This window comes from Venturia canescens, chromosome 2, assembly GCF_019457755.1.
Source record: "Venturia canescens isolate UGA chromosome 2, ASM1945775v1, whole genome shotgun sequence".
NCBI classification, from domain to species: Eukaryota; Metazoa; Arthropoda; class Insecta; order Hymenoptera; family Ichneumonidae; genus Venturia; species Venturia canescens.
Genome location: NC_057422.1, coordinates 3,597,283 through 3,617,569, shown reverse-complemented (window position 1 = coordinate 3,617,569; position 20,287 = coordinate 3,597,283). Strand labels below are relative to the sequence as shown.

General features: G+C 45.0%; 1 protein-coding gene across 1 annotated transcript in view; it reads right to left on the bottom strand.

The window, feature by feature from the left end:
* Positions 1–20,078, bottom strand: part of uif (sushi, von Willebrand factor type A, EGF and pentraxin domain-containing protein uif) — a 40,664-nt gene extending 20,586 nt beyond the window's left edge. Inside the window, exons 1-3 of the mRNA XM_043413499.1 lie at positions 19,645–20,078; positions 6,320–6,394; positions 3,368–3,401 (exon numbers count right to left, since the gene is read on the bottom strand). Coding sequence (XP_043269434.1) covers positions 3,368–3,401; positions 6,320–6,391 — 106 coding nt within the window. The 5' untranslated portion in view covers positions 6,392–6,394; positions 19,645–20,078. The remainder of the gene's footprint in view (positions 1–3,367; positions 3,402–6,319; positions 6,395–19,644) is intronic.
* Between the last annotated feature and the right edge of the window lie 209 nt (positions 20,079–20,287).

Genomic DNA, 20,287 nt, shown 5'->3' with positions numbered 1-20,287 from the left:
TATTCCTACGATCCTTATTTTTATTCATTTTTTATGAATCGAATCGGCCACCCATTAACTTGGTCGCTCGTATTGAAATATTTTATGAATACGAAGACCCGAATAAAGTGAAGCAGTGACGATCAATTGACTGCTAAAAAACCTCGTTGATTTGAGTTTTTTCAATGGTTTTTTTGTAATGGATAATAAAGAATTGGTGATTTACGAAACTCGTGCCAGGCAAGTGACCCATTTATCAAGGATAACGAGGTTCAAATACGAGCACGCGATCCCGAGGCTCGTGCCGGGAAAGAGCCCCTTCACTCCTTCTTTAAAATGATTTTTTAAAAACTGCGAGAAGAATTTGTGAAAAAGAATGAAGCTCGATAGACCTTAATAGCGAAGGAATTCGGAGTTCGAGGCTTCATCTCGACTTCTAAAAACGTGCTTGTGGTCTGAACGCGTTGTTTAAATAGTTGGTCGTCGACTCGTGTTTTCTTAGCCAGAGGCTTTATTTTCTTCGGCTGTGAGAGACCGTCAGGTTGTCGACTTTATATCCGAAGCAGCAGACAGCGTCGTCCGTCCTTACGCGCACTCGAAGCAACTTTTTGTGCTCGGGCGTGTGTGTTTTAGCTTGACGAAGTGCTCGTGAGCGAGACGGAACGGAGGAGTGCATCCGTGTCCGGTCTCATCGCTTCGAGCGGAGTGCGTCGTCTGGCTCTTCGCCCCACACGCGCCTGCCGCGAAGAAACGTGTCTCCGCGTAGTTGATCCGTGTCAGACGACGAGCGAATCTCGCGCACGGCCAAAAGTAAGCCGCGATCCCACACGCGGACCTACTTTTTTTATATCGACGTGCCAAATTCGTAAGAGCTGTCAAATCGCCTCGCTGGGGACGTGATTTTCACTCACTCTTTTCGACCCCGTCGAAATTCTTGGCTCGTCGAAATGATCCGTTGAGGAAAGCGCCTGGAGCGCTCGGGCAACGCGTCATTTCTGTAACTCAATCATTTTCCTTTGAAATTTGAAGCCTGCGAAGAACCGCTTCGCTTTATGGGGCAAAGCACATCGATCGAAAATATTAACAGCTGAGACACTTCGGAACTGACGTTTCGAATAATCCCGAGCATAATCTCCATTCTCGAACGCGTACGTGCACCGTGTGTTGAAGGAGTTATGAAACGCGTTGCGCGCATGGAATCTCGTTAGACGGAGGAGAGCGACGCGTTCGAATACAAAATATAAGCGGGGACAATGTATTTGTGTAATAATAAGTGTGGACGTTCGAAAACCCGTTGGGTTTCTCGGCTCGACGAGTTGTAAACACACGAAGCATCGAAACTCTGCTCCTGGGCTCGCTCTTTTTCTCTCTCCCTCGATATATCTTTTGATTAATTCTCATGGAGCTTCGACTACGGTCTTTCGTTCAACGTGGCCGGCTGGGTAAGCAGCGAGAGACTTTTACTCCTCGACTGAAAGGTCATCCGGCCACGCGAGTATGAACGCTATTCGTCGCACTTGGCAAGCGAATCCTTTTGACTCCGTCACGACTTGAAAATCATAAAACACATCGAAAGATTTTTCTCTCCGTAGACGAAAAAATGTCTTTTAAAAACGCGAGTTTATTCGAGCTCGAAATATTAAAGGAGCGTTAGGTCAGAGGTTGCGTGTGCTATTTGGGAATGAAAAATTCACGCCGTTGACGAGAAAGTCATTAGAAATCTTGAGCGAAGGGTCGAGACGCGCGGCCACGTCAAAGTAACATTTTACCAGGCCCAGCAAAGACTTTTTCAAATTCCGAATACGAGTCTTCACCAAAGAAGCATCTAGTTCGACCCTTCTGAGTGAATTCCCCTCCGTCGCGTTTACGATGACATTAAAAAATTGTCGCAGGGAGAAGCACCGAGGGGAGGGGCCAAGATGTACCTGTCACAGGCACAACCGGGTCTCGCTCTTTTCGAGAGAATTCAACGCTCAGTATTTTTAGGACGCTCGAGCTCGTGGCTCCAGGACGAACCGGACTCGAGACCTCGGAATGTCGTCCCTCCTTCCTCCGTTTCTCTGATCGGCGGACGCCTGCAGCATCTTCTCTTCCCCTTTCCATTTATTTTTCTCACCCATTGCCTGCGCGCCTCTTGAGCCAATGACAATGACAGATGCAACCTCGAAGCATCCTCCGAATCCTATTCCGCTCCACATTTCCACTGGCTTAATGTACTCCGGAATTCGTATAATTTAATGTTCCGGTAACGAAACACTCTAATTGCTCATTTCTCTTCGGTTTTCATTTATTTTGCACGCTCCTGCATAAGGCGAAATATTACCACAAATGAATAAACTCAGGGCCGCTGTCGATTTTCTATCGATTCGTAATCTTTTTTCTCGTTTCATCCACAGCGAAAATGCGAATTGACAGGCCAGAGAACACATATCGAGGGAAGTGGCGGGTTATCTCTGATTTATCAATTAACGGAACCACCTGCAGCAGTGACAATGAGCAGGCCTTTTTATACGGTTCACGAAGACGCCTTACGCGAGCATTTCGTTCCACTTTTCCCCCTGTCGACGCGCCATTATGTAGGTTGCTCTCGTGCTAGCATCGGGGAAAGATCGTTTTTTCGCCGTTATCCGTTTATAACGCTCGCGCACACTCGCGTTCTAACGCAAGGTTGTTACGGTGCTCGCACGTGTGAGTGTTATCCGAAGCTCTTGAGAGATCGCGTTAGTTTCTTAATGAGCTATAAATCTATCGTTGAATTTGTATTTTCATTGCAGCGCAACCGTTCTGTGCTATTTATTTGCCTGGTTTTCATCATTATTGCTGCACCGGTACGATTTTTTACTCCTCTTTTGAGAAAAAAATGTGCTTCGAATCGGCAGAAGAAATAGTCATCGCAAATCCCTCTAATTACTGAGACAAAGCCTCGTTCGAATCTTCGGTCCAGCGATAATTGGGGAACGCTCTTTTCAGCCTCGTTCTTTTGAGATTTAACGATATTCTGGTACGAGAATAAAGGCTTTTTCGAGATTGAGAAATTCCGAGCTCGAGAGGAAAGAAGCTTTGATGATTTTCTGAGAATTTTCTTCCCGGTTGAGGAAAAAGGGCGCCCCCCCCCCTTCAGCTACGTTTTCGTGGATTATCTACGCTCGCGCCCTGGGAAACGAGATTCCTGTACCTGCCGGGAAGATACAGCGAGCCCGAGCCACTGTAATGCGATCCAGCATACCTGGAAGCTGCTGGTTATCGAAGCCTCAATATCCTTTTTCTACATTCGCACCGACACCATTCGTTCCTTCAGTTTCTTACTGTGCGTGCGTACACGGCAAGGTGCACCCTGAAAAACCATGAAAAATCATCCGAAAAAGGTCCAGTCGGAAGGTTTACTCACCATTTGGACACGTGAAGACGTTCGCGTTGGAAATCTGCAACGAAAGAAATATCAATTAATAGACGAAGATAATTAGGAGTGAGGGCGCGATGCACAGTCATGGCGAAACAACACTCTTCGGCTCGTACGAGCAGAAATTAATTAATTCAATATCGACGTGATTTTTTCACGTTTTTCGGCAGAGCTCGAACAGAATTTCAAACGAGTGTGCGTGCACAGCCTCGTAAATTTCATTATTCAATTTATTTCGAAGAAAAAGCTTTTCCACATTTTCGTATCTTCCTTTTCATTGAAATTTTACGGAGTACCATAAAGCGAAGAAGCTTTTTATTTTCTGAAAATTGACACGCATGCGATTATCCACATACTTTAAACAAATTTACAAGCGAGTGGATCGAATTTCAAGATTATAATACTCCGATCGAGGCCGTTTCTCGAGCTTTGCTCTCTGTTTTGTGTGCGTTCGCTGACAAGCAGCGTGTTCTCCAATGGAATTATAGTGGTATACTCGTTTTAAGAGCGCCGAGAGTATGGACTATACCGGAGATCGTTTGTACATTGCAACACGAAAAAACACGACCGGTTGGCCATTACTCGAGCGGAGAAAGAGGTTCAACTTCTAAACGCATTTACTATACTTCAGGGCTGACTCGACGTTTCACGGCACCCCAACTAGACCTCAGCACTATTTTTCATTCGAAAAAACAGTTTAACCAAATCCACTTTTTCTGGGGGATGAAAAAGAACCGGAAATGCACGCATCGAACTTTATTGTTTATCTCAAGCCTCGAAAAAGTTCTGAAAGCCAACGAAATGAAATTTTCAACTCGCAGTCGTGCCCGCGAGGGGAGAAAAGTTATCGCGCTCATCCTCGAGAAAAAGGTCAAATTCATTGAAAATTAATGCAGCAATGCAATGGGCGAATTTTTAATCGGAATTCCACGTTTTTGTAGCGAATATTTGGAGAAATATTTCTCGACTGAAAATTCAGGTGTGTGAATATTGAAAACGAATGGTAAATATTCCAACGACGTTACTGAAGAGTGCGCCAGGGATCGGTCTTTCATTAAAGTTTCCTCAAATATTTCATTCGCCAAGTGAAAGCGTACGGCGCGACCGGAGATACGAGATTTGCACCTGGCTGCACGTGCCGAGACATTTTACGGCAACAGAGAGAGCACAATGTATTTGAAAAGCGGCGAGCAAAAGGTGCACTTTGAAAAGCAAAAAGTCTTGAGAGAAGAGCGACGAATGCGTACGTTGGAAGAAAACTCTCATTGGCATTAAGAATTAGAGAATTAAGAATGGGGAAGGCGAGAGTCAATTTCCGCGACGTGTGCCGAGGATCGAGTCATTTAAGCTCCTTCGTTAGTGTGCAGGCTCGGACCAGAGACGAGGAGTAGCCACGACCGCGATGTTGTACGCGTGCTTGTGGTGACATAACGGTAAATGCATTCCAACGAGATCGAGGCTCTTCTTCTCCAAAGAGAAGATGCACACGATATTTTGAAACGGTGTACCACGTGGATGTGAATTATGAACGCGAGGAGCGTGTAATTTCGATGTTGACTCGAGGAATCTCTTAAGTTTTGGAAAATTTAGTTCGTGGAAGCGTGAAATTCTACAACGTACTTGATTAACGCATTTTTTCAGACGTTAATAAACTCGGCTCACCCAGACTCGTGTGAATTTAATAACATTCGCTTAAACGAGGCTGCTTTCAGAGTTGACGAAATTCGGGATGCTTGAACGAACCTTTCACCGGCACCAAATTCCTACCTCAATTCCTATCATTATGACCGATAAAGAGATGAAAAAAACTCGACCCTCTCAGCTGACATCGTTCGTCGTATCAACAGCGAACTTCCAACAATCTCAGTGTCGATAAAAAACGCAGCGACTTCCGAGAACCATTGATTTTCGAAGAAGAATTTTTTCTGCATTTCTCTTCTGATACCGTCTTTCGCTCTCCCGTCAAAATAAATCCGAGAAAAATAGGATTTTCAATCCCCTCTTTTTACGGTGGGATAATTTCGTCTTTCCCATGGCAAACGTTGTGAACGAACAGAGACTCGAGCGAGATAGTGCATCCGAGCGTTTCTACTCTGTATTATGAGAGAATTCTTTCGGACTCGCTTATACTTATGTGCGCGCACAAACACACGCGTGCACGTACGTGCACACATTTTAGAGCAAGTTGCAGGCTCTCTGTGCGTGCAAGACGCTCGCTTTCACCGCGAGCACCGCAGCCAACACACACGGCTGCCTCGCCGAGTGAGGCTACATCCGAGAATAAAGAAACGAATAAAATGCATAAACTTCTTAGCTACACAAGCACCGACACACACTCGTGCATCAACACTCGAAATGGGTTGTAAGAATCTCATGCAAAAGCCAACTCGCCATGTCAATTATTTCATAGGCTTCTCTTTTGCGTCAGAGTTTCCCAAGAAGGGAGAGATCTCATACGTACAAAAATGCTTGTATTAATACTCCGCTGCCGGCGCTCTCCCCCGCTAGATACGAAACAATTAATTTGACTTTTCTTCTCCGTCTTTTTACCGCGAGCCCATGTGGTAACAGGTATTTATTTCGAGGTCGTGAATACAATATCTCGCGAGTTATTCTCGAGGAATGAAAAAAGCAGTTAACTCTTACGCGTTACATTTTCCTGGCCGTGGACATTTTTTCATTTTTTTCAGCACCACCGTGTGCCAACGGACAATACGAATTTTTATGGCTTTCTTTTCTACCGTTAAATCGCCCCTTTATTTCCTTTGGAAATAAAGTGCGAATCATGCGAAAGGCCTCCCGCATGTACGACGATGAATATTATTGAAAAGCTCGTTATCCCCGCGTTGAGTAATGGCTTTCGTATGTTTTCGAGATTTACTGATCCCCCTCGAGTTCAGGACCAGAAACCTCCTCCATTCGTTCGGTTTATAAACGTACCTGTGACTCTGCGGATCGAAGATGGCACAAGAGCACGGCGACCCATATCGTCGCCACTCCTCTTATCAGCATTTTCTGCAACAAAGAACAAATGGAAATTAATCTCAAAAGAATCGAAATTTTCTCTCATTCGAATGATTTTTTCAAAATTTCTTCTTTTCCCTTGCATCGCTTTTTTCGGAGAAACATTTAAGCTGCGTTGGATTAAGATTGCAGAAAAAACAAAATTTCAATAATTTCCGAGGCGTGCCTCGGTTCGGCCGAAAATTGAAAAAAATTGTGGCTCAGAGCGAGAAATAGCAAAAACTTGTCAAAATTCTTGGAAGTAGAATTTTTCCTCAGGCACCCTCTTTTTCCGGTTCTCTCAAACGTAGATATTCCATCAAATAATTCATTCCCAGGAAATGAGTCATTTTTCGAAGGTGAAAATATCTCTGGTCGAGCGCGACGTGTTTCGAAGGTCCCCAAACCACATGATATATTCCAGAGCTCGCTCATTTGCCTAATTTTCCAATTTACACGATATCCCGCCATCGCATTATTCTTCCCGAGTTCTATCGTAAAGCGTTCTCGGAGGATTTCTCATATTTTTTCCACCATCGCTCACAGCTCGAATTGGACGATTTTTTCGTCCTGCATTGCCTTCCACCCAACTTTTCACGATCGAGAGGAGGAAAGAGAGAATAAAGAAATCAGGGAAGAGTAAATAAAAGTGAAAAAACACTGCGAGGACGAAGATGGGAAGCGGAGAGATGGAAGAAGAGACCAAAAGGAGATGACGGGTTGCGAGGGTCGACTGCACCGCTAGTCAGTCATCCCCGAGCGCTATAATAACCGGTCTCTCTTCCCAGCTTTCGTATCGTTCCGGTAGTTTGTCGGAAACGTGGTCGATCTTGCTTCTACAGTGGAGTTATTCCCCTCCGTGTTTCTTGATCGGTGGGACAAGTCTCCGGCAAAAAGTCACGATTTCAATGCCGTTTGGACTTCGTATCGGAAAATCCATCAAGTTCGTTGAATGCGGCGGACGATAAATGAAGAAACAAGAATCAAAATGAACGATTCAATCGCGTGATTACAGAATAAAGTTCCTCATTTTTAGGGATTTTCCAAACAAAGTTTTTGAAGATCCTTCCCTGTGGCCAGAGGACTGTCGCGGTCGAACAAAATTATGAATTCGATCGAAAGTTCCTACCGAGAAAGCCACTAATATTCACGAACGGATAAGCGCCCAAGAAATCGATTGTTTTCGTGAAAAGATTCATTCGAGGTTTCTTCGAGGCAAATGCAAGCCGGAGTAACTCCAATCGATCCACCCAATTCGAGCTCGACAACAACGCGCTTGCTCATCTCCAAGCCTGAGACATTCAGCGGTGAGGTCACTCGAAGAATTTCTCAAGAAGCCATTTTCCTCTTCGTTACTTTATAGCGATAAAAATAATAATGAATCTCCGCGTTTGATGAGGCGAACGTGTCGAGCGTTGACAAGGACTCTCGCTGTGAAATACAATCCCACGCATTATCCATCCGGGTGCGCAAGCGTCGTTAGATAATGGTGCGCACCCTGGCAGGAATACTTCATCGGCGTCGGTCTCGCTTGGGAGATTCTGTGCGTGAAATTTCAGCAGAAAACCAAAATTCGATCGGCTCAGGTTCGGATTTGATCCGAATAATTTAGCACCCAACAAGCGAATCGCTCCGCAATGCATCGATCCTGAAAATCAAACGTTCGCAAACATTCCCAGCACTTATGGATGCGAGCCCGTACGACGAGAGGCCGAGAAAAGGAGGCTCTTGAAGCAGAGAAAATAGCTCGAGTCCATTGACTAGAAAAATTCTTGCGGCCACTGGAAAGGAAAGTCGCGAGTCGTTGGGTACCCTTTCGATGGATAATAAATCTATCCACATAATATCATTATACCACACGCGGCATAATACCATGGCAAGACTTCTCCCACGTTACCCACAGATCAGCAGTGCAGTGGCGGCTCGAATACTGCAAACGTAAAAAGTGCACGCATCGTTGAGCTCGTTATTCGAGCGGTAACGAAACTAGGAGCACGAAAATATACATGAAATTAACAACGCGATGAGAAAAGGAGCAGAAAACGGTGCGAAAAAGTTACGCAAGTAGGAACAGGAGGGATGAAAAGTCACATGATCGCGAGGAGAGAAGCGCCGCGGTTCGTGCGCTTTCGTGGGAAGAGAATTTTTCGAGGATTCGTCTCGCGAGTGAATCCGTCGTTGGTCTCCGATCTTCTTCCAATCGCCTCAATGAACTCTTCGGATTTTCATCCTGCGGCGTGTCTTACATCCATCGAATTAGAGCTCGTCAAATTTCCTCTCTCTTTATAACTCTGTGCATTGTCTCATCGAGCTACGGTATTACGTAGCGTTCCTTTCCAACGCTCAAGCTTACACGGACATTTCACTCTTCTCCGGTGTTTTATAAGCAGAACGAATCGCTACTCGTAAAAAAGAAATATGTGGAGTGTAACCGGGAGCCAACGCCCGAGGATTGTCATTTTTCTCTCATCCCGGTTCACTTGAGTCGTTACAAAATTTATTACGCTTTGACAGAAATTGCAGAAAAACGCGATATATCAATGAAATGGTGATGAATAAATCGAGCGGGTAACCGTTCGCTTGTTATTTCGGACAATTATTTCCATTTTGTCGAGAATTTTGGGAAGATTCGACGAACGTCGTTGGACGGTTGAAAGAGATGTGGAGGAAATCGAATTTTCGGTTGCTTCAAGATTCTCAAATTTTGGTGAATATTTACGGTGCTTATTTCTGCTGAAAAGCATGCCAAATTTTTTTGGAGGATTATCGTTGATAAAAAATGATACCGCGATTAATTTTAGGGAGGGGGAAGGTGAACATTTCGTTAAAAATGTTATTTTTAAATCTGAAAAAAATCACGAAGGGGAAGGTAGGAAAATGAAAACACGAAATAAGAATGATTACGCGGTAGCTAAGAAATTGAAATTTCGTTTATAAAAACAAAATTGTGTTTTTTTACCTTCCCCATTCTTAAAATCAATCGTGATATAATTATTCATCGATATTACACGTTGCCAAAAAATTTGGGAGCATTTTCCATCGACGACAATAGCGAAGAAGCTGAAATTTCATTCGGATTTGTTTCTTAAAAAAAATCGTTTTTTTTTTCGTTTTTCTACCTTCCCCTTCCCTCAAATGAACTCTCATATAATTTTTTAATGATAGTAATGCTGAAAAAAATTTTAGGACCACTTTTAGCAAAAGTAAGTGTACTGTAAATTATCGAAATTTGGGGTTTTCAGACATTTCACATGGTCGAGCACAGCAATTTTTCTGTTCCGAAGAGTCTTTAATAAAACTCTGCACTATTTTCTAATCCGACTGCTTCGGAAACTCACAGTAACGAAGCAAAAGCCCAATTTTCGAAACTTTTTTATCTCCCCTCGGCGAAGTAGCTCGTCGCCCGTAGAAGGGCTCTTTCGAGTTATTTTTTATCTCTTTTCCCATCTCTGAACCAACGGAGATTAAAAAATACCGCGAGGAGCTCCGTCGTAGAGAATTCCACGTTTTTTGCTCTATCGCCGACCGCCTTGGCAGTGCAAACCCAAGACAAAAATTTTTAATAAACCCCCATACTATTTTTCATATTGATAATAGCACTGGAAGAAAATTTTAAGACCACTATTAGCAGAAGTAAATATTGTCAATATTAACCCGAATATTTTTCAATTTCTCGTCACTTCCCAGCAATAAATTATTCTCTCTATTGAAAAATTTCGATTGATTTTTCCCCCGTTTATTACTCGACCCATAAACTTTGTAACCCATCTTCGGAGAGCCTACTTTTGCGCCCCCCGTCGACGCATACGAGAAGAATTCCATCGGGAAATAATCGTCGCAGGTCCGCTACACTATAAACTGGTAATCTTTCCTTGCCGCGAGGCCCCTCGTACGATAATTGTCTCTATCAGCCGTGGAGTAGGTAATGGTTAACGGTATACAGTAACGAGTGATTCCGGGCGTTATACGTGCAAAGAATCTCGGATAAACGTATGTATGTAAGGCCGGGTGGGCACGGTCTACCGCGATAAAAAGATTTCAGCGTATCCGCGCTGCAGAAACGTATATGTATAAATAGAGGGAGCTGAGAAAAAGTTTTGTCCGAGCGTGCAGCGACGGCGAGCCTGAAAAACCGGTAAAACTTGCAAACTCGACGTGTGTCGCGCTTAAAAGATTTCCCTTGACTCGTATTACATCGACGATAAATTGGTGCACTTGATAAATCAAAATTCGTTTTCCCACGCGCCATCATTTGTCTTCGTGACGCATTTGTCCACGGCGATTATCTCGAATTCGAGGAAATTCGGTTTCGCGACAGCGACGAAATATAATTTGCTATTTCGAGGACATGAATTATTCGCAATAATCGTAGGAAATGATTATATTCGAATTTCACGAGATCGAGTGAAACTTTGAAGCTCCGCAACGCGTGTCTAGCCGTTCTCACGATTCCTCTGACATTATTATTGCGTCATATTAGACATTACGCTGTTCCAGAGACATATAACTATGAAGGAAATGTACTCGGCATATCGGTACGCGAGACGCTCTTCTTTCCAATTTTTCTTCTTCGGGCCCCACTCTTGTGCGAATGTTACTTTTTCTGTTACACGTGCCCGCGTTTTCATAATAATTGAACATTTTTTTCCATGTCAATTTTTCATTTTTCATTTTAAAATGATTAAAATTTATATTTATGTTATAATATTAATAAAAATATAAATTAAATACAAAAAATTGAATTTAAATTGAAAAAAAAAAATTTTTTAATCCATAAAAGTTTACTTGTATGCCCTTCTGCGACGAAATCCTCAATTCTAATCGAAGTGTCCTATGCTGTGCATTATCAACCGTTTGCTTGAAACATGCAAATATGTTAAAACACCGATAAAATTCGATGTTACTTTCGCACACGATCAAGGTCAGAATGCCTCGGTGAGCTGTCGTAAAATAGCATCAATATAATGGCACGAAACGAGGATTTTATCGGGAGTAAAAATGAAAAAAATTCAGCAAATGAGTAAAGAGAGTTTTCGGTGTTTTCGGTACGAGCAGGGAGCAAACGACGGTGCTCAGTGGCGCGAGAAGTCGGTCAGGATTGATGCAGTGTTGCTACGTAGAAAGTATTCGGACATTCCGTTAACTGGCATTCGTAACGGACTTGTCTATAGAGTATATAAAAAGAAGAGAAAAAAAAATCATTTGTTCAACGACTCGTTCGGGTTTCTCGGATAAATTTGCCAGGTCGAGCACTCAGTCCCGAGGCTCTCGGCGATTATTTCTCCGAGTGGGCGCGGGGTACTTTTGATGCTTTTAACGAAGCGGTAGCGAGCCGGAAAACCATCTCTCGTGTGTACAATTCGTCCACACTGCTTTTAACTTCGCGTCAAAATGGACTGGCGAATAGTCAGAAGATAGGCTGGCTCCGGAGCGCCACGGTGCGCTGGCAGCGAACTCCGCACCAACGGCAGTAGGCCGAGCAACGGTGATTATCCGAGTTGCGATGACTCGCCGTGCATCCAACACTTCCGGATTCATCAGCTTCGTCCGTTGACACTTACGTGGCCAATTTTCCTAACGCCAACTCCCGCAATTTCAACCTATACTCGTTTTATAAATGAATTACCAGGCAAAAAAAGAGGAAAAAAACGAGCCCACGCTTCGACTCCGCTTCGTATTCACCTGCCGTTATGTCGCGGTAGCAACGACTCTTTTTTTCGTTCCTCTCAAATCATGAACTGAGCGACTCCATTCAGGTTTCATTGATCCGTTTTTTATTCTCACAGCCAATTATAAGGATATTTTGGTACACTTGTTTGTAGCACTGCGTTAACTTTTGTTCTTCGTCAATAGTCCGAGAATTCGAGCTCAAATCGTCTGATCAGCGGACTCGAAATCGCGAATTTCTAGTATTCGATGTAAAGTTTCTCTCGTAAATACTCGCTTTATCCTCCTCAATTCCGCGTGAAAACGTTGATTCGCGGTGTAGGAAAAATTGACCAATTGACGTGGAATATTCCGAATCGACCGGTTTATTGATATTCGCAATTATAAATAAAATCCTGGACAGATACGCTCCAAAATTTGAATCCCCGCGACTCTAAATACGCATTTAAAAATTTCTCGTTAAATTTTGTCTTCCGTACGTTTTTTACTGCCCGCGTGCCACAAATTCCGAAAAGAATGTTGCGAATTTGCCTGTGGCACGTAGCGCCGGATGGGGGACTCGAAATGGGGGAAAAAAGCGAAAATTAATGGCGCGAAGGCTCCTCGAGCCGCGAGGAATTTATTCTCGTTCGTTCTCTCTATCGGTTAACGGTTTTCGCACGTTGGATTTCTCTCCTCATATACATGCGGTCATATGCGTGTACGGCAACGAATTCCCGTGAAATACCGTAATTGCTACGCTGCTGAACGGTATTATGAAAGATCGCGTTGAATATTGATCCGGAAAAGGTCGAATTTTCGTGCGTTATCTCTGAAAGAATCGTCCCGTCGATCGATTCTTTGAAAAATTCTTAATTGCAGACTCGAAAATCGCGGACTCGAGGCAGCGAAGACGCGGAAATGGCTGAGTCGACCCTGGACGAGAAGGATGTTCGCTGCGTGCACATCGAGCATACTCGATCCTATCGAGTTACATTCGCCGCGGCAGACACGTTCGTGAGTCAGAAAGACGAGTTTTCTACGCTCTTTTTCATATCGCATGTTAAACCCGCAAGCAAATGCTGCGGAACCAATCCCCGATGCCGACATATCTCGAATCGTTGTTCGAGTCGGAAATCCTGGGACAAAATATCCTTAAAAAAAGCCTGCTCGACAAAATATTTTCGAAATATCCCAATAATTCCAAAATCCCAAAATATTTTCAAATATCGCGTCGACGCGATCGACATCGATCCGCACGTTATGAGAAAAGTCATCGAAGGGTGTCGATCACGAAGCGCAGTACCGCTTGACATTGTCCTCCTGTTTAACCAAGTCTCGTCCGATCGGGTTTCCGGTTCATATTCGTCTTACTTGGATGAGCTTATTGGGCTCGTACGCACGCTTCCTGTTCTGCAGGCGTGTCGGACTCTTTCAGCATATCGCATACATAACGGGGCTACGAATATTGCATACATTTATAACGATATTTTGTCACGTTTGAAATCCGAATGAGAATCGATCCTCGAGGCTGAGCGATGTGTGTTGGATCGCGAGGTTCGACGACTCTGTGATTCGACGGATCGAAGCTTCGCTCGGTTCTCGTAGAAAAAAGAAAGCGCGGAATATTGAGAACTCGAGTGTTGGTAAATTTTTCAAAAGAGCGGCGAATCCGCCAGCAACGAAAGGTCGGATTTCTCTATCGTTTCTCCAACATTCGTTTTCTCGCGAAGCTCCGCGAGCCCTTGTTCGTCGCCATGCCGCTTAACGGGTTCAGCGAGATCGATTCTCGAGCGAGTTTTTTCAGGCTAAACAGGAGCAATCTCTTCGCCAAAGCAGGCTCATTTATCGCTCGTTTTTGTTTAGCCAGGTGCTCGCAATGTCTCGGTGCGTTTGCAGGAAAATGTGCTCAGAGAAAAACGCGTGTCGATTCATTTCAGTTTCAACTAGCGCTCAATATCGACGATCCCAATCCCCGAGCCCGCCAAGCATTCTCTCCTCGAGATTCCTCCAATCGCAACAGGTCTTTGCACTCTGCTCATGACCTTTGCAACTCCGGGCCCTCGGTTGCACAGATTTTCAAATAAATATGTAGCGAGCGTCCGTTCCATGAGTCGGTGCGCGAGCGCGTCGTTTACGAAGTGAAAACAGAAGCTTCTTTCGAGTCATTCGTCTCACGTCCGCAGAGCCAAAACACAGTAAATACGAACGGGACTCCGAAGGCCCAAGATCTACGCGCGAGTCTGCTCTCGCATGGATAAAGATGTTGAAAAACGTGACAGCAAGCGCAAGATCTAAGAAAAAAATATGCGACCGTTGCAGTAAAGTCGTGAGCGAAGGCTGCAAAAAAACTCGAGTCAATAATCCCCGGAATATTCCGCGTCAAAATCGTCGCGTCGAGCCCTTCTGAAAGAAACGCGTCCGCATTTTTTCCCTCGGCTCGTAAACGGAGTTGAGAAACCCAGGAATTTCGTCGAGCGGAGATTTTTTCTCAGCAGGATTCGCGCCAAGGTAATTTTCATCTTGCGCTCGCATCACAGACGAAACGTGCTGGAGTTCGGGCTCTGTGCATGCACAATACACTGCCCTCGTTTCGTCGTGGCCTGCTGCTCGTCGAGTTAATTGCACCTTCCAAAGTATGCGCTCAGCGCGCGCGGATCCCGATGCAATTTTCTCATTCGGAGCTGCGGGGAGCCTCTCGCATGTTTTCGTGGAGGCGAATTTTTCAAGGCGCGATATATTATTGCTCGAGATCGTTCAACTGTATCTCGTGTCCGTGCTCCAGTGTGCGGCTCTTCGCCGTCGATGCGGAAAATTCAGCGCGAAACAAACTCCTCGAATCCGCACCGTGCCGAGTAAACACCTCCGCGGATTCGAGGCGCCGCGTGCACCGCGCACTGTGCACTCTCGTCACTCGCCTCTCATCCTGGCCAATTAGCCACGGATATTCACCGTTAATCGGATTAATGCAAACAGAACTTGTTAAGAACGATTTCCGACATGACGAGAAAGAGAGAAGGCGAGAGCGCTTTGCGCGATTGTCGCATACTCGCGCGCGCCGAAAGCACCTCAGCCTCGAGGCGATGTTTCCTCTCGTGGAAAGACGATTCAGAAAACGTTCTCACGCGCTTATTCATGAGAAGACGCGATTTCTCGCACTGAAATATATTGTGATTTCGTTTGAATCGTTGGTGAGTTAAATCCTATCGAATCGATGCGAAATTGCTATTACGGATTTTGGTGTTGTAACTTTCGGGAGATTCGTTGCCTGGAAATCTCCGAATTTCGTAATGAATTATTTCCTCAAAGCAGTTTGACACTTGGAACACGTTGAAACGCAGCGTAAAATCATCGCCTTTCGGCCAACTAGCCGAGCTCTCTGTGCCTCGATAATCCATGTATTACGTCACACGGGTTATTACGAGACGCGCATAATTTAGCAGAGAATTATTGAGCATAAAAACGAAATATTTTGCCCGTTTTGCGCGCCACGAAGCTTTCGTTTCTCCGTTAAAATCCCCGTGCCGTATGGACGCGTAACGGCTTTTGTTAAGCATCGAGAAATCACGATATTCAGTCACGGTGAAAGCCGCGAGAGAGATGCAAGAGAAATTCTGTAATGGGAAGCTGCTGCCAGGGCGCTGTACCTGCTCGAACTCTCTCGGAGAGGATCTCTCGATATCCGCGTGCCGGAAACTTCCGAGAGTCGCACTCCTCGTTCAGTCAATGAGTATATTCGATTGAACGACTTTTCAATAATTATATACATTCCGTAATGAAGTTTCGCGACGTACATTCGCGCCGAGATTCCATCTGACAAGGTCTATCGGAACTGAATTTACAATGATTCACCATTTCCTGCCTTCCGACGTATAAATACCGTTATTTTGCTTATCCTGATTGAGCTCGGTACACGCGTCTCGCGAGAACAGAGTCCGAGGCAGGGAGACGGGAAAGGAACGTTTAAGGCGATCAGAAAATGAGAACAAAAATGTTGTTTCTCGTCATCGAAATCTCAGGCTGAGGTCGAATCGAACCAAGTTTGTTGAATTAATCCGTAGACACTGGTGCAAATGTGCACCGACGAAAATTTCAAGTCTCCAGAACTACAAAATTCCTTTCTCCAATCTGCCCATTTTTCTGTAATAAAACCTGATTTTTCAATTTTTTAAACGATCGTAATCGATTACCAAGTAATCGTTACCCCTAAAAAGTCTCGTCGCAAGTTTAATTCCATGCATTCATGCATGAAATAAAAACGTTTTGGAAAGTCCAAGCGCAAATTTGCACCAGTGTGTGAGCTCAGACCGTTTTTTTCAAAGAAATCGAAAAATTTTGATGCATCGCGCTGTGAAACTCTCTCGTAAATTCTTCCGTGTATTTTGCAGTCTCTTATCGAGTCTCCGAGAGAGAGAGAGAGAGAGAAGAGGGTTCATTGACTCGAGGTGAATTGCTCGCAGTCGGCCTACAAAAAGAGCGTGACCGCGGTGCGCAATAACAACAAATATCGCGGATTTGATCGTGTGTATAAACATCGATAAGATCCCACATCGGTAGATTCTTCTCCGACAAAAAGACTCCACGTGGAATCTCAAACGGTCGTTGGTAAGCCCGACACGTGATCGGAGCACGTTTCCATGTCACGGAAGCGAGTCGAAGAGAGAAAAGCGAAGAAAAAGTCGAGGAGAAAACGTAGAAATTGGTAATTTGCATTTTTCGGTTGACCCAGTGAACGTGAACGAGAAACAGGAGCGATTGTTTGCTCGTATTATAACGAAGCGATTCGAGGCGATACCCTCGACTTTGCCAGAACTTTAAGTCTTTTAGAAACGGAGAAAACATCGATATATTCATCAACGAGAGCAGAAGAAAACAAAAGTTCAATCGACCTCGATCTTGCGATCGATAAAGCCCCCTAAAAACCGAGTTTCTCGAGAATCATTCGCGAGACTCCGTCGTTGTCTTTTGTCATTGATCTGCAAACGGATTTTCATCAGAGTTTTCTTCGAGCTCAATTTCTGAATGCACTTGGTTTTTATTTCCTGGTCACAGTTCCATTCCAACTCCGGTAATAACAATTCTATCGCAGGCACCTTCGTGTTTATAATATGCAAATGGAGTTTAGAATCGAGCCAGCGATTCTGCAAGTCGGATGAGCAGCTATGCGAGAGAGTACGTAGGCAATGACCGGGCAAGGGCGTGGTCGTACACAGCGCTGCAGTTTCTGATGTCCCAGTTTTATTAACCTCGCAGAGCACTCCGTATAAAGGAGGAAGCGATCCGTTCAAGTTCATCGAAACTAAAAAATCAACAGGTTTGAGATAAGCTCCGAAGCGGGGCTCGCGGTGCGCAGCAATAAAAACGAAAATGACGTTTCACTTTGTGCATCAAACGGGAAATTGTAATGCATCTCGAAGCAATGTGTGACCCGGATGTTTAGTAATCCGAGTCCTAATTACAGGTGTGAAGAAACGTCATTTTTTCATTTTGTTAAAATAATGAAAAAATACTCGAAGCACTTAAAATTCTGGCCGGATTCTGTATTAATCTCGCCTCGCAGATAATCCTCGAAACTATAAATTTTATTCATAGGCAGGCATAGAAAAAGGATTATCCAACAAAACTTTCTATTCAAAGCGATGCCTGCGCGGACTGAGTTTCACTATCGAACAGGAGAGCTCCGAAAATATTGAGACTCAGAATCGAACAGAGCCTCGAGTGGTCAAACAAGTTTAATCGATTCTTTCGCCGCGACAATTTCGACACGAGCACACGCGGCCCGCGAGTACCGGAGAGGGTTTGCCATCATTTTCGCGCGTTCGTAAAGCGTTGTTCTCGAGCGAGCAAGATATCTTGCAGTCGCTTTCAACAACAAAAAACGAAAGAGCGAGAATCATCCCCCGCAATACCCACGATCGAATAACATTTTTTGCTCCTCTACAACGAAACATCGAACAAGAGGATCTTTCGCTCCGAGCCTCAATAAGGGCGGAATTGAATCGCGATCGTACCATTCGTCGCACGGCTCGAATATAATACTCGTGGGGGCGAGCGATCCCACTTTTGGATCTCCGCGAGCGCGCTGCTTTGCACAAGATTGTGTGGTGCCGGGGCTGCGCTTCTAAATAAAGAGCCGCCGCACCGCGACATCGCAATGAGAAACGCGAAAGAGAATTGTGAATTCGCCTCGTCCCAGACACACCTTTGTTTGTATCGTGGATATACGATTACATCGGCTACTAACAAACGAAGAAACTCGCACACGCTCTCGCCAGATTAATCTTCGTGAATACTCGACGCTCTTACACGACGAAATCCGATCGATGGCTCCGGAATGACTTGCACAATCGAACTTCCCTCGCTGAGCTCGAGTGTGCTTCATTTTTGGAGATTCTTTCCTCGGCATCTTAGTCATGCAGTTCCAAAGTTTCTTATTTATTTTTTGCCGTCTCGTCTTCAATCAACTTCACAGATTTCCACACGATCGCATATTTTTCAATGACTCTTCCTCGTGATATCTCGAGAAAACGACGAAATAACAATCGAAATAGCACTCGTGAAGCATTTGTGCATGACACAGCCAAAGTGAGATGAAGAAACGCTCGAAACGGGCCAATCGCGCCCACCTGCATACCGCGACACCTACCTCCATCCGCAGCCTACCTGTGCGTGTTTCTACCTCGCACAAAAGAGATTCAAACGCACACGCAAATGGTATTAAAATACGCTAGGAGAAAGAGGGAAAAACGGCCCCCTCGCGGCCTCCGTCACTCCGCTGTAAACATCCGCGTGAACGTCTCTCGCACACTCGAATCGTTCACATTTACGTGCTGAAAGTTTCCTTGAGAATCTCGCCTACCTCAGAGAAAATCGAGTGACCATTCTCTTCGATAAAAATCCTTCCAACTCTCATCGTCCTTGGTTCCACATATGGAGGAAGAGTGTTTGAAAAATATGGATTGCATTATCGAAACGATTTTTCTTTCGCCCAAACTTCTCGCGGAGTGTCGGATTTTTCGGGCAGGTTCGACGATGCCGTTTTTCTTAACGAACGTCCCGAGACTCTCTCTTCCAAGTTCCAATAATTTCTGGAGTGCAACCGGACGTTGTCGCCCGATCAAGATCGTGGCAACAAAATTGCGACGTTTTTCGACCGACCGCCGCGACGCTCTTTCCCACCGATACTCGAATCTGAGATTCTCGGACGATTGAGCAAAAATTCGGATGACGACGCGGCCCGACGCGCCTCCACGTTCCCGGCATTTCGAGCGATTATATTATAATGAGAGATACAAATTGCGGAATCATCCGAGAGTGCGAGCTCGAGAGAAAACGGAAATGACGCGTCTTCGCCCGCGTTATTTAACGCTCGCGCTTCGCGAAGCAGCGCGTGTAACAACTCATGGATAATTTCAGGAGTTCAAGAGCATCTGGCCCAGTCTTACAATCATAGTTTTTCGTGCGCCTCTCAGACCTTGGAGCATTGAAATTGACAGCGAAAATCCCGGCTCTATCATCCGATTTCTATCCGATCGAATTTCCTCATCGACTCGTCGCTCCGATTCTTCCACTACTTTACTCAAAGTTACGAAACTCGGGGCTATAACGATACTCACGTTTGCCGGTACGTTCACCTCCTATGCCTATGAAGTAGTCCTGCTTATGGGGCACATGAACACTTGAGACGCTAAAGATCGTCCTGAGAGAGAGCTCCGCGAGGAAGAGTCCCTCCCGCTTTTTCAACTGTGCGCTCTGCCAAACGATTTCACCTGTTGCACACTCGATCTTACTTTACCTTTTATCAATAAATAACAGTATCACTTCACAGCCCGCGAATGGTAACTGGGCAATGGATAAGCGGATGTGGTTAGTTCAGAAGTTGAGACGGAGCATGGAATCGGAGGTGTTAAGCTCCGTTGCAGGTGGATTAATGGACTACTTTGTTTGGAATAACGAACATTCGAGTGTCGATTGAGAGTAGAAACGATCGTATCGGACTCGAGTGCGTTGGTCGCGCGGCGGTGTGTTTAAATTCAGGGTCACGGAGCTCCTTCCCTCCGGCCCGACGTTTCAAGACTGAGGCTCGAGTCGCACGAGGACTCTGGAGAACGGCGCCACCACCGTCGTCGTTTTACCTTTACCTGGCCACCTCGAGAGAGGCTCGGCTCGATCGTTTCTCTTTCTTTCATCCGCGATCGTTTCTCCTCTTCTTCGCGTACTTTGCTCCGTGCCTTTCTCTCTTTCTTCCCCTCTTTCCAT